The following is a 14,568-nucleotide window of genomic DNA, read 5'->3' as shown; positions in this document are numbered from 1 at the left end:
GGTGTTAAAGAAGCTGTAAAATCCTGCTCAGTCACGTACTTAGCCTCATCCACAACTTCCACCTCCGTCTGCACTGTGATTGGAGCATTGGAGTGGATGTTCAGTGGGTCGTCTGCGTTCAGTTCGCCGTTCGTTGAGCTGACCACCTGTTGCACAAGGGTTGAAGAGTCAGAATGAAAGCGGTGTTCAACATTCAGGCTGAAACTTAAATGAATACTCAAGCATTTCATCTTTAAAGCATTCCCTGTACTATCTTCTTTCATTTACAAAGAACATTTGCAGACAAATGTTCAGGTAGTCATAATTGTTATGAGAAAACATCCTGTCAGATTTTACTCCACCCAGTTAGGAAGAGCTGGATTAGTTCCAACTACAAGTCCTGGGCTTTTGGTCCTTGAGCAAGAGCTACTAGCTTTTCTTTAGAGAAAGTAAGCGAAAACAGATAACCTTGTGAGAGCAGGTAACCTTTAAACCTTTGACCAGCTTAAGGATCCTGATGAAGTTCTAGACTGCTGGTCCAAGTTGAACGATCATGCTGGTATGGCAGCAAAAGATTACAAAGGGATAATGGGATTGGGAAACAGAAATGGAGGAGGTGGAGGGATACCTGCACTGAGCCTCCATGCCTGTCCGACGCCAGGTGGGAGGTCAGATAGGAGTTGGTTTGCCGGTTGGGCTGCACCTCCCATGCGCCTCTGCGGTCGGAGGAGGCCGTCTGGTCGGGCCGGAGGAAGCGCAGGAGCAAGGGAAGGAGGCGAGCGAGCGTGAGCAGGTGGCATGCAGGGCAATGGAAACCAAAGGGGAAACAAACAAAAGGAAAAAAAAGAGCCAAGGCAAAGCCACAAATCAGCGTTAGATACAAAAGTGTACATTCAGTTTGTTAAACAAGGGCAAAAATAATCCTTGTGTGTGGTTTGTATTTCTGACAGGAAGACGTCCCGACTGTGACGCTGAATTTTTCACTTTACTTAAGTTATACTTCATCATACAGTGCATTCGGTTTACAAAAAGACTAATTACTAGCGAGCAATAAATGAGAGAAATAAAGCAACAACAGCAAACAAAATCTAGAAAATTTAAAAAGGTATAAACACAAATTGAAGATTCATGTGCGATGCCTATTCATAAGTTAATAAAACACTAGTGGATAGCAGTAATGAAAAGCATGCAGGTAAAAGTGCTGAGCCTATTAAGCTAGTAAAGGAAGTGACAATCTTTGGTTATAAGCCTTTAAGGATGAACCTATTTACAAAGAAAAAAAAAAAATAAATAAAAACGATTTTATTTGGTGTCCCATCTGTGAGACTAATACGAATTGTGGCCTTGTTGGGGAAGTAAAAGCAAAGTTGCTTATACTTAAAATTAGAGCAAATTAAATGGGCAAAAAAAAAAAACATCCCAATAATTTAGGCATGTATATAACAAGCATACTTAACATGTCTATGCCCAGCATGCATTCTACAGCACAGGATGCTCTCTGTGTGTGCTCTGCATGCTCAGTTAACAGCTTAAGCCCTGTTATGCAGTGTGCCGAGTGGTTTCGGTGTGGGGATTCCACATTCGGTTTCAACTCTTACTCAACGTATTACATTAATCATGCATAATTACTATTGGTAGATTGTGCCAACTTCTGCACACACCCAGGCTGAACTCATTGCGGTTTAGGGAAAAGGCTCAAATTCCTCACAGGAATGCAGAGTTGTGCCAAAGCTGCAAGCTGATCTGTGTTTAGTGAAGCAAGGGCAAATCTTACCTGGTTCCTTAGAGGTTGGTGTTGCGAAGGTCGGTCTCGGTGTGTGTGGCTCTCACGTGTCACGGCTGATGCTCCGGAGTCCACGTGCACAGACCCAACCGGAGTAGGCTTCACAAGCAAAAAAAAGCCCAAAACAAACAAAAAACTTATTTGTCATAATTTTAGAACGATGCATGATTATAATGTAGGGATTAAAACATGACAGTGTGTGGTTATCAGACAACGTAGCTGATTATTTTTATCCAAGTTCCTCTGAACATCCCTTTATGAAATTGCTAGCAATAACAATAATTATATATTTATTATTTATTTGTATAATTATTATACCCTTTAAAAGATTTTTCGGTGCACTTAATGTTGTATAGCCTCAATGAAACATGTTCGTTCCTGTTGTTACTTTTGTTAGAGTAATCCCAGAAAATTTATATTTTACAGTTTTATAGTTTCAACGCTGACACGGTTTCAGCTTCATTAACAATTTAAGTGTTTGTGTTAAAAAATTGCTTATCATCTATAAGTCCCTGTGAATGAGCTTCTATTAAAACAAGCTAATAACTATAATCCTTTGATTAGTCTTGGAAATTGCATGCCCTTTAAGTTAGGGGACAAATATTAGATGAACTTACAATTTGCCTGCCGACCCAGTCGTACGTGTAATCAAACGTATATCCTTTGCGCTCAAAAAGCTCGGTGAACAAGGTCCTTAAGTACTCGTAGTCAGGCTTTTCAAAGAAATCCAACCGCCGAACGTAGCGCAGATACGTAGCCATCTCCTCTGGAAGAGCAGAGCACAATAGAAAAATGTTCTCATTTTATAAAACAATTGTTCGCTATTTTCCCCAAAAAGCAAACACTAAGAACTTACTTACCTGGAAAGTTCTCACAGAGAACTTCAATAGGAGTGTTCCGTTTCGTGTCTCCGATTTTTTGATATCTCTCTTTTAACGTGTCAGCCTGAAACATAAATTCAAACAGTATGGTGTTTGTGCATGGAGCAAAATAAGTATTTTAGCACAAAAAAAATTTAGCACCGTTTCGGTGGCACACCTTTAGTCCCTGCCAAGGAAGGCTGCCTCGGAGAAAGTACATGAACATGTGACCTAAGGCTTCGAGGTCATCCCGTCGACTTTGCTCTGCAAAAACAAGCAACACGACCCAACTTGTAGAACTTACTCAGACAAAGCCTGGTCCAGAAATAACTTTTTTAACAAATTATAACCAATGAAATATTTTCCCAGCTTACTGATGGTATATGCAACACTTTTTTGGGAAAGAAACAACAACAAAAAAACAAACAGAAAAGAAGAATCTCTGCAATCTCACCCTTTCCCAAGTGCGTATTTATGGACATGTATCGTGCTGTGCCAGTAAGGCTCTTGTGCTCCCGGTAAGGAATGTGTTTTTTGGTTTCAGGATCGATGTATTCTTTGGCTAAGCCAAAATCGATGATGTGAATGATGTGCTCCTTTTTGTTCCCTTGCCGTCCAATGAGAAAGTTCTCTGGCTTCACATCCCTGTAAATGAGGTTCTTGGAGTGCACATACTCCATGCGGGAAATCTGACAAAAAAATTGTCATGTTATTCACTGGTGCGGAAATCTTTCAGTAAACATTGAATTAGTATTGCTGCATTTAGAAAAACTTGAGTAAAAGTTTGTGTATTTTTGTGTGCATTTTATTTAATATCAACAATAATAAATCAACTAAGAAAAAGAGGGAAAAATTTATCTTTAGATATCCCAATACATACACCAACCAAAAAAAAACGTATTGCTATAATTTTTCATGATGTTGATGTTTAAATATCATATAACCCTTGGTAATCACATAAAGGCTAAGCATATTGGCTATAATCATGCTTGGATGCTGCTTAAACTTCCAATGCTTTCTGATGCAGTTAAGCCTGTGACATATGAAACATTTTGATGTGTTCTATAAAAGGCCTTTAAGTACCACACAATAATGAGGTAGCTGAATTTTGCATTTCGCTTACGTAATGGTACAGGGAGATGCAAAAATGTTACTATATGCATTGTGTTAATATGGAAATTTAACTGTGGCAATCAGCATTCTATTTATTATGCACCAAACATTTACATGTTTAGACAGGACACTTATAACATGATTGCATTATTTTGTGTAGGACCGGAGCCAAGTACAGAGATCATCTACACTTGTGAAGTGGGTTGTATGGATACAAAATAATGTCAGAAACTTGAAAGAAAGATCATCAGTAGCTTTCAAACAAAAGCCCTGGGCTGCTGTGATCTACAGTAGCCGAGAACAAGGCCGCTAAACAAACCTGCTGCATTTTGACTTTGGAGCTATATTTCTGAATTAAATGGAACCTTAAGAATACAGGATTCATTAGTTTCAGTTACTCATTAAAAAAAAAAAAAAAAAAAAAAAAAAAAAAAAGGGCATCTGTTTCTTAGTCATCATTTTACTGCATTTAAATCAGAAAATCACATTTGAATTATGAAGCAAACAACTCTTGTTGTTGCTGAACTAGACAAAAAACAACACTGCAGACAAAGAGACGTCCAGCAAAGCTACTTGTACATAGTTCTGCCTACAGCATGTAATTTACTCTCAGAATCTTCTGAGGCAGTCTCATCCCTCCAACAAGGCCCGCTAAAGCTTTGCTAATGCAAAGTAAGCAAAGTGCAGGTGATTATGAAAAGCTTTATTTTTGCCTTTTAGAATCTTATAAAATCTTGTCATGCAAAATCTCGTGAATAAATTAACAGAACTGTGTTAGCAGACAGCACATATAACAGTTGTTCGTTCTGGATATGTTTGTGTTAATTACCCAAATGCATCAATATTAACTTTTTATAATTACAAGTTAAGTTGATTACAGATTCTTTTTTTTTTTAAATACAGAAACCGTCTTGCTTTTTATTACTGGCAGTATAAAAAATATTATAACTAAATCTTTTGCAGAGAGTTGCTCAGCATCGTTAATACATGACACAAAAACAAGGCTTATTTATTAATAGAAAACCCACAAGCAAAGTACTGTCTCACAGAGCCTTCTACATAAAGGGTGTATTGAAACGAGGCCAGGGCAGCAAAGTGAACTCACCAGCTGAATGGCAATCATTAAGACCGTCTTGAGGGAGAAGGTGCGGTCACAAAGGTCAAAGAGGTCCTCCAGACTGGGGCCGAGCAGCTCCAGCACCATGGCATTGTATTTCCCGCATGGCCCAAAATAGTACACCTGGGGCAGGCCTTCCGCTGCAGGAAAGCACGAAAACATTTAATAACAGAGCAGCATTGCCTTAATCACACATATACAGAACACATGCTGCACATATATCGAGTTTTGAAACACGTTACATAAACATTTATAATCAAAATCTATGATATATTTAAGTGTAATAGCAAGTTAAATAAGTAGTCATGTAATTAAACAAAATAATATGCTATTTCAAAAGGCAATATGCAAATGGGCTTTTCATAATTAAATTTAATATCTAGCCTCTTTTAAAAACTAGTCTGATGGAGCCACAGATTGAAGCTGGCTAAACCTTGAACATATGGATTTAGTAATAAGTGAACATGCTAGTAAGTTACCAAGTTTCAGTAAACCTAAGCAATGCATATCAATTCTTGATTTAGCATACAATAAAAAAAAAAAACAGGGTTGATAATAATAATAATAATAATAATAATAATAATAATAATAATAATAATAATAATAATAATAAGTAAAGGGTGGCCATGCATAAAGATGAGTGGAAGAAAAAATTGAAAATGCACCTTTTTTTTTTTTTGTTCTTTCTCATCAGAGCTGCACTTAAATACATACATATACAAATCTCAAAAAAAATAAATAAATAAAAAAATAAAAAAGGTTGGCATGCTTTTTACTGGTCAATGTTTGTGGCATGAAATAAAACAAATATTCACCCCCACGACTCCACAAAATGCATTTAGGCGCAACAAGAAAGCTGAAAACCAACTGAGAACTTGTTTCAGTTGGAACTTGCTGACTGCAAGCAAAATTCACATTCCTTATTTGAATTTTGCATTTTTGGTTGATACTTTTATACAAATCATCTTATAGATGAGACCGGATACAAGTAAGCATTTGAAAATGAAGTGTCTCTCAACAGTAGCAGCTGGGCTGAGCTGGGATTTGAGCCATTGCTGGGCTGTTGAGCAAAGTCCTTAACTCTTAACTGCCCAGTTGTAAGCTGAATGTAAGCATAAATAAACTCACAGCCTTCAAGGGAATAGCTCAAAGCATTAACAACCAATTTTCAAACTGAGTAGTACTAATGGATAAAAAGATAAGCTGTTACTCATAGCATTGTGATGCAAAAAATGTGATGATCATGGAGCTCATTATGCTCAAATCAATCAGACACTGTTTAAATAAATCAATTTAATATGAAAGGTTTTTTAAAATGAATATGCAACGACTGATAAATGGAGGGGAAACACGGCTGGAATGATAGTTTTTAATAGCCACCACTGATGGAAAAAAAAAATGAGGTTGGGAAAACTTTAATATACAGCAAATTGCACTCTAGTCCAAGCCTAGAATTTACCTATTAATCCTTCCACTAGGTGGCATAACACAGAGTGAACACACACACACACACACACACACACACACACACACACACACACACACACACACACACACACACACACACACACACACACACACACACACACACACACACACACACACAGGTAAGATCTGAGCTGCTACACCATATAATACCAGGACCTGCTGTTTTTGCAAATGATAATATCTGCCAGCATCACATCCACAAAGCCTTCATGCGCCTCTAAAACTGTGTGTAAAATATAACAAGCTTCACACACGAAGTATTTCATGCCTCACTATATTGTATGAAACTTATCACCAAGCTAGCATTGAAGCATGGATCGTATAATTATCATAGTCTCAGTGAATCCAGCAAGACTGTAGTGGGTAGCTGTGGCTTAGGCCTACACAGAGCATTGTGTGGTTATGTTTGTAACACCCCTGAGAATGGAACACACGCTGGCCTGACTATGACTCATCAGTGTTCAGGCTGCACATAGCACATTCTCAGCAGAGTGTCTCCGTGGTGATTAACACTTTTGCTAGCTGCTCTCTGATTACATGGCACTGGTACACGATGAACTGACATGCCAAAGAAGCAAAAATTTACAAAAATGCTCCGACAATCACCGAAACCCATCCAACAATGACAATCATATACAGAATACCACATACGAAGAGACAGATTTACTAAATCTCTGAGATTACTAAAGTCTTTCCTAGCAACAGTACTGTGGTATAAACAGTCATAAAATGTCTTTTTCATTATACTTTGGAAAACATTAGCACACTGTCTCTCATTTCAGAAATAGTACAACTCACCCTTTTCACCCGACTAAATTATAACAACAGGAGTCAAGATTCAGTGGTGTGATGACAGGGACAGTGTAATGCACGTTTCACTGGACCATTAAACACATCACTCAAAAATGTATATTGCATTGCACAAGATGCAGTCATCTTAGAGCCAAAATATATGGCAAGAAATTATGCTAGAAAAATTCATCATAACATAAGAAATAAAGTAAAATGTTATTCCTTTTAATTAGATTTCTAGTTTAACATTATTTTTTCCCTGCTAATCAAATAAAAATTATGTATTAATATATCAGATGAATGTATTTGTATTTAAATGTATTTATTATATTTATCTTTTATATATATATATATATATATATATATATATATATATATATATATATATATATATATATATATAGTTATATTTTAAAGCAAATTATTATAAAGTATAGTGTATAGTATAAATAAGAGAAATTATCTTGAATGTTAACATTATACATACTGTACAGTATATAGCAAATCAACTCTACGTATAAAAAACTGCTTTTTTGATCTCCAAATACAAACAATGCACTCGAACATGATGTCTACTTAACAGACTCTTTTCGAGGCAAATTAACTCTACGGCAATGAAGAGAAGCAAATGATGCTGACAAGAAAAAGCTTTGCTCATATCTGGACAAGATCGTTCAACTTGTACAAACTAACTAGTACCAAGCAACTTTTTATAGTTACATATAAAAAGTACCTTTGACTTTACCAGACTGTAATTGTAGCTATAACTAATTTCTGAACCAAACTTGTACATTATGTGATCACTGCTGTAATATGTTCAGGGTCTGTACATCCCCCTTCCAGTCAGTTCCACACAGCCTCTCTGCTCCAGCAAAGCACCATCTGCCAGCAGGCCAGTTTCAGGCCACCCACCTACGCCTGCTGAATCAGAGATACATGACTGGAACACAACGTTGTGTGATCCTTGATCCTCTAGTTTATATACAGCACATCAGACTACCCCGAGGCAACACCACCATCCAAACACATGCACACCACACACATACACTTTTAAATACTTAAAGAATGGCTAAGCCTTGGCTGATCTGGTGTGTGGAGATGGTTGATCAGTCGCCAAGCTGAAGCTCAGCCAGAAGCACTCGGTAAACCCCCAGTGCGAGGGCTTCTAGCCAGGAGGAGTATCAGAGTTTAGCACAATACTAGCTACACATTAACCAGAAACAAAAGAAGAACTGTACTGGGCCTCAGGGATGGGCTTTCTTCCTGGAGGAGTAGGAATGATGCGAGTGGGGGATTTTCACATGGCTGGGCTTCAGCATACACTACGCATTTGGCCCAAATGACACATACTGTGCAGTCGAATAGGTGGCTAATTATCGCCTCAATAGAAATCTAATGACTGTTTATACATAAAGTAAAGAAAACTAGTCGCATGTCACATTGGATACAGTTGAACAATATAAACTAGGTTCATGTTTATTTAACAAAACCATAACCAAAATTGTGTCATTATTGAAGAGAAGAAATTAAAAAAAAATCCTACATAGAGTGCCACAGTCCACTTTTTTTTTGTGTGCTGCATCTGCTGCAGTTAAGTGGGCTTCAAAATCAGTGACCATTGTAATCACTGTATGCATTAAATCCAGCCTCAGGTATTACATTTTACTGGTTACACAAGGAAATGAATGTACAATCCAAAAGGTGCTAGATGAACACAGTTTTTGATTGAATGGTTACTGGATTGCTGATGCCACATGGACATTTGGCATAAATAAACAAGGCCTGACTCCCAGAGATCTTATGCTATGTGGCAAAGTAAAGTCGTGACCCTCTCATGCAAAATGCATCTGATCAAAAATCTAGTAACTGTGGTTTGAATGGTACTGATTAGTGATTAAGAATAGAGACAGACAGACAGACAGACAGACAGACAGACAGACAGACAGACAGACAGACAGACAGACACAGAGAGAGAATAAACACCAGTTGCATAAGCACTGAAAGACTGAAAAAAATAGCCACCTCCCACCAGCTACCCATGGCTTTACTGAGTAATGGTTGCACGCCTACACTCCAAACTCCGTGGTCAGAGCAATAGGATTATCTAGCTGCCCACTTCACTGGGAGTAGAGATATCAAGTTGCAATGGCTCAGAGCCATGCGAGACCTCCAGACCACTGCTAAGCAAACAAAAGAAGGCAAGTGAGTGACTGGAGCAAGTTCCTGCTGGTGAACAGATAAGCCAGTCAATCAACATTACTGGTGGATTAGCTGTGTGTGTCAGAAGGTCATTTGGTGTCGAGTAGACGAGAACATCAAGACTTGGATCCTGTGAAACAACAAAAAAGTTAGCAGGAAAAAGGCAGGAGGCCTGGGCTACAGTCGGTAGCCCAGTTCATCCTAAAGGGGTTTGGTGGGATTGAGGTCTGAACTCGTGAGATGTTCCATGACAATCTTGGCAAACCATGTCTGTCTGTGCACAAAGGCATCGCCATGCTGGAACAGGGTTGGGCCTCTACGGTCCAGTGAAGGGAAATTATAAGGCTACAAAGACATTCTATAACATTTTATGCTTCAAATTTGTGTAAGGTGTCCACTTACTTTTTGCCATATAGTGCAGACAGTGATGGTCTTACACTCCACCCCTACATGCCTATTTAATATAATTGTTCATGTCTCTCTCGATCATATAGATCTAAAATGGAAAATTCCGTGCCATGACATTCAACTTGTCTATTTTCGTAATAACAAGCATTATTTATTCAAAGTGTAAATATCACAAGACACATGATCATAACAACAATGATTTTAATCTGGGTCAATGTGTGGAGTTTCTCCTGTACGCATAGAGTATCCCTCTCCCTGTGTTGATAAGCACAAGCATGAAGGTATACAACGGTCATACCATCTCTCTACACTGAGTAGCTGCAGAGGAAGATGACTAATCATCAATAACATGCCTGATTGTAAACAGTCCTGCGTGCTTACATCAGCACACAGCCCATAAAAGCTTCCACTTTACCTTTAAAAGAAAGAGACATTTCCTAAAAGCTCCATCAACCCTTTAAAAGCTGTATGTATTTTTGTTCAGACTGGACATGTTCCCTTTCACATTGCTTCCTCTCAAAGGCAGATAAAAGGTTGCCTTTTTTGATTTCCAAATGCAAAACAATGCACTCCAACACAATGTCTCCTTAACAGACTGCAGTCTTTTCCAGCAAATTAACTCTACATCCATGAAAAGAAGCAAATGATGCTGCCAAGAGAAAGCTTTGCTCATGTCTGGACATGTTAGTACAACTAGTACTCAGCAAAGCCATTAGCACACTCAAACAAACCTCAGGAAAGCATCTAGGGATTATGACTGAAATTAGAAACATGGGCCAAACTTTAGTCAGTGGGTAATGTTCCCTTGATAAAAATCTTGCTCAGTGGGAGAACAGAAATGTGCTTCTATTCAAATACAAAAAAAGTAAGGAAAAGAATGGGAAGAAATTTGCTTCCATGAGCAGCACATAGGTTTGTGAAAATTAGCTGGAAATTTGAGGTGTGCTTTACACAGTTTATACCCAAAGAGCATGCTAGCAGTCAGCAATTATAAGACTCAGGCTAATCCTTTTTTTCTAACAGATATTGTTTATTGTCTACTTGAAGCCACTGCCAGCAATCAATACAATAAAGCACTAATTTAACGCTTATAGGTACAAGTGCAAAGGAGAAGCAAAAAAAGAGAATTGTTTTACAATTGAGACATGGAGAAAAATCCTGATTGTGAATAATATCCAGGGATATCAAAGGATTGTACCATCCTACTGGAATGCAGACTTACATTACTTGTGATCAACCACAAAATTCTTCTCAAAGTCATTCAACAAATGTGTAAGTTGTTTCTTTGGCATGAATAATGTTTCAGTCCAATGATTACACCTTACACTAAAATTCTCAATAGTCTATTTTCTTCTGCTGAACACGTTACATACTCAATCTTACATTCCAGTGCTCATGTTAGTTCTCGCTCTCCAGTGTTCTGTATTGTTGAAAGATTTATGATCACACTCTTGATGTCACCCAAATGAGGATGGGTTCCCCTTTTGAGTCTGGTTCCTCTCAAGGTTTCTTCCTCATTACATCTAAGGGAGTTTCTCCACAGTCGCCATGGCTGCTCATCAGAGATAAAACCACACAATTCACCTTAACTCTTAAAATTCTGTAAAGCTGCTTTCAGACAATGTCTGTTGTGAACAGCGCTATAGAAATAAACTTGACATGTCTGTCAGGCAGCAACCTTGTAGATTCTAAAGTTTGTGAACAAAAAATGTGCAAAAGATATTTAAACACTCTGTTACCTAAAGGCAGAGGATGTCCGAGTCTGATAGTAATTTTACTTGAGTTGGATACTTGAGATGAAAACTGTCAATTAAGTCAAGTGAAAGATTTTATACATCTTATCTGAGAAGCAGAAATTATGAATCCTTCAATCTAGTTGCTTAAATTCAGCACTGCAAGAAATCTGAAAACTGAAAACCTTCAGACTCTGTGCTCAACCACACTGCAGATGCTGTGGTCCATCAAACTTTTTGTTCTACAACTGCTGAGTAAGGAAGAAAAGTAGGGGGAGATGGGATCAAGCCTCCCTCAACCCATCCCCCTTCCTTGATCCATAACACATGAGCGGGGGGTCTCAGAGGTAGAACCAGAAAACAGCCTTAAACAAATTCTCACAGCAGTGATCCAACCATGCTTTACACACATTCAAGCCTTTTCTGTGTCTAACCTCTGAGCTTCCCACTGCTGCATTATCAATTAGATCCAACTTTTCAAGGCCCAGTCTATAGGGACCATGTAAAACTCAAATTTCCATGCTAAGTTCAGCAGAGAATGACGAAAAGCAGGATCACTTCCCTTAGCTGGGTTTAACACCAGAAGAACAGTCTGGGGGAAGGGTGTACTCGAGGATCAGCTCCACAGCTGGTCAGGACGTCACGGGAAGTACATCCTGAGGACGCCTTGATCATAATCACATCTCCTACACCTGTCCCAGAGCCACTTTTTCATTCTACTGTGTGATTACTTGGAGTCAATGGATAACTGCAGTTTCATCAAAATCAATGAATTCACAGGGCTGGTTTATACTTCTGTGTGAGAAGGAATATATTATGCTATGTCCCTCAACGAGGTTTTTCGCCTTAAAAAATTAACATTTATGGCATTTGGCAAACGCCCTTATCCACTTACAACTGAGCAGGGAAGGGTTAAGGGCCTTGATCGAGGCCCCAGCAGTGGCAGCTTGGTGTTGTTGGGATTTGAACCTGTGACCTTCCTATCCAAAGTCCAATGCCTTAACCACTGAGCTACCATCTCCCTCAAAATTCATGCAATGCCAAAAAAACAAAAAAAAACAAACAGGACCAGTTTATTTTAAGCTATACCTACTGTAGCCTCAGATTGGCATTCTTGGATAACAGGAGTGAAATCCGATGTGGGATTCTACTTATATGGCCCATCTAACTGTCGTTTCAATGTATTGTGACGCTTACCTGATCTCCATTTTTATTAGGAGAGGTTATTTCAGTAACTATAACCTTGCAGTCAGCTCAAACCAGTTGGGCTATGCTCTTCAGACAATTGTCATCAACAAGGTATTTCTGTACAGAGTTGATGAATAAACTGTTCTGTAAATCCAGAGATGATAATTACAGTTCCCCTACTCCTCATGTAAAACTAACATGATCAAAATAGGCCTTTAGCTGTGTTTCAGGTCACTTCACCTCACTTGTTCGCTGATAATTTAAATACAACTTTGTTTACAAATTATATCTCATTTAAGCAATACCAGTGAAGTGTTTAATACGCGTATAATTGCAGTAACTGCACACAAAATATGTTTTGTAGATGGTAAAGACTGCTTTCCTTCTGAATACTTGTTTAACAGGTGCTACAAAAGCACAAAGCAGCAGCTTCAAAATCAGTCTAATTATACATGCCAATTCCAACAAACTTCTACACATTGACTGACTAATGATAGAGAAGCACTTCCACCACCTACCTTCGATTTTGCAGTTGTACATTTAGTGTGTGGTTTGTGTGTTTATTCGTTTAAATGACATATCACCAGTAGTTCACATGGACTCCACAAACAGATAATTAAAGGGCTTTCAGGTTTAATTGCACTGTAAGAAATAGTTTGTCTCAAACTAAGGTAAGTTAAGTATGTAATGTATAATTAACATTCAATTACATTTTCCTTGTGCCTTTCATCAATCCACAGTCACAAAACTATCAAGAGAATGTATACTGAGCTTAGTCAAAGAGCAGCAAGGCTATGGGGCAGATCCTGCCAGCAGTAATCTAATTTGTTGTAATGATCTCAGCTTATCTGTTAAAGCTTTCATCCTGTTCTCATGCTATGGAAATGAGAAAAATTATGTCTAATGAGTTTGTAAACATTGTTCGCTGTTAAAGAAAATGACAAAGGCATGTTAATAAGCACTCTTTCAACTAATCAGAATAAAAATACAGAGCTCTAGAGCTACTTTAAAGCAATGTCTCTACATGACAGACTTATGTGACCCAAAGAGCAATTACTGCATGACCTCTCAGTTGAGGAATTGCAGTTCTCCTGCATTAAGTAAAATCTAGCAATTTTTTTCTAACAAAAGTGTTATATAGATATATATAAGTTATATCTATGGAATTCTGTGAGTATACTGTAACAGAAAAACATACATTCTACTGCATTTATTAGATTTTTAAGAAGAAACTGCCATTCAACTGCTCGACAAATGACAACATACACCAAAGTCAAAACATATAGTGATCAAAAACTAATAATGGCACCCTGCACTACAACAGAAGTGTACAAGGCATTACTTCATTTGAGCGTTGTGGCCAGGAAGACGTCACTTCATGATAGTCAGTAATCATCTTCGCTCCCTAACCCCTCCTACTGCGATCTGGAAAAGCACTGAGAGCCAGCAGTCAGTTGCGTCCCTTTGAGGATCATATCAGCGTTGGTGGTGGTTGAGTTTTCCTATCTACTGTGTTTTAATTTTTGCCAAGACATCAAGCGATTCTGATAAGATCGGATAACGAGCTAGTCTGCCACACGCATCAGGATTTCTCACTTACTTCCATTATTAAGCACTAAGAGCAGGGGATTTATAGTCTAAGCAAAGCTAACAGCTAAATAATGTGATGTAAAGCTGGCATCAGGCAACAATTCAGTTAAAAAAAAAAAAAAAAAAATCACATGTGAAAAAAGAAATATAATAAATTGTGTCAGTTTTAATAACAAAGTCTCCACCTTAAATATCAAGTGATTCTTTCTATATATTCCATGTCTACAGTTCTGAAAGGGCATGCAGGAATCTCTCTTAGCAAGAATGCCACCTTTAAAGAAGTGCTGATTCATCACCAACACAGATTCTCTGGCCAGG

The 14,568-nt window shown here is 38.1% G+C and overlaps 1 protein-coding gene across 3 annotated transcripts in view; it reads right to left on the bottom strand.

Moving 5' to 3' along the window:
• Positions 1 to 14,568, bottom strand: part of csnk1g1 (casein kinase 1, gamma 1) — a 31,909-nt gene that overhangs the window by 6,382 nt on the left and 10,959 nt on the right. For all 3 annotated transcript variants that reach the window (XR_006926929.1, XM_046857845.1, XM_046857846.1), the window contains exons 5-12: positions 4,841 to 4,992; positions 3,077 to 3,311; positions 2,801 to 2,886; positions 2,623 to 2,707; positions 2,380 to 2,528; positions 1,754 to 1,861; positions 608 to 715; positions 40 to 146 (exon numbers count right to left, since the gene is read on the bottom strand). Coding sequence is in view for 2 of the 3 variants with exons in the window: in XM_046857845.1 (XP_046713801.1) it covers positions 40 to 146; positions 608 to 715; positions 1,754 to 1,861; positions 2,380 to 2,528; positions 2,623 to 2,707; positions 2,801 to 2,886; positions 3,077 to 3,311; positions 4,841 to 4,992 (1,030 nt within the window). In the remaining variant the exon portion in view is untranslated. The remainder of the gene's footprint in view (positions 1 to 39; positions 147 to 607; positions 716 to 1,753; positions 1,862 to 2,379; positions 2,529 to 2,622; positions 2,708 to 2,800; positions 2,887 to 3,076; positions 3,312 to 4,840; positions 4,993 to 14,568) is intronic.

This window comes from Silurus meridionalis, chromosome 9 (genome assembly GCF_014805685.1).
Source record: "Silurus meridionalis isolate SWU-2019-XX chromosome 9, ASM1480568v1, whole genome shotgun sequence".
Taxonomy (NCBI): Eukaryota; Metazoa; Chordata; class Actinopteri; order Siluriformes; family Siluridae; genus Silurus; species Silurus meridionalis.
The sequence above is the reverse complement of the archived record's forward strand: the minus strand, read 5'-3'. Positions and strand labels throughout refer to the sequence as shown.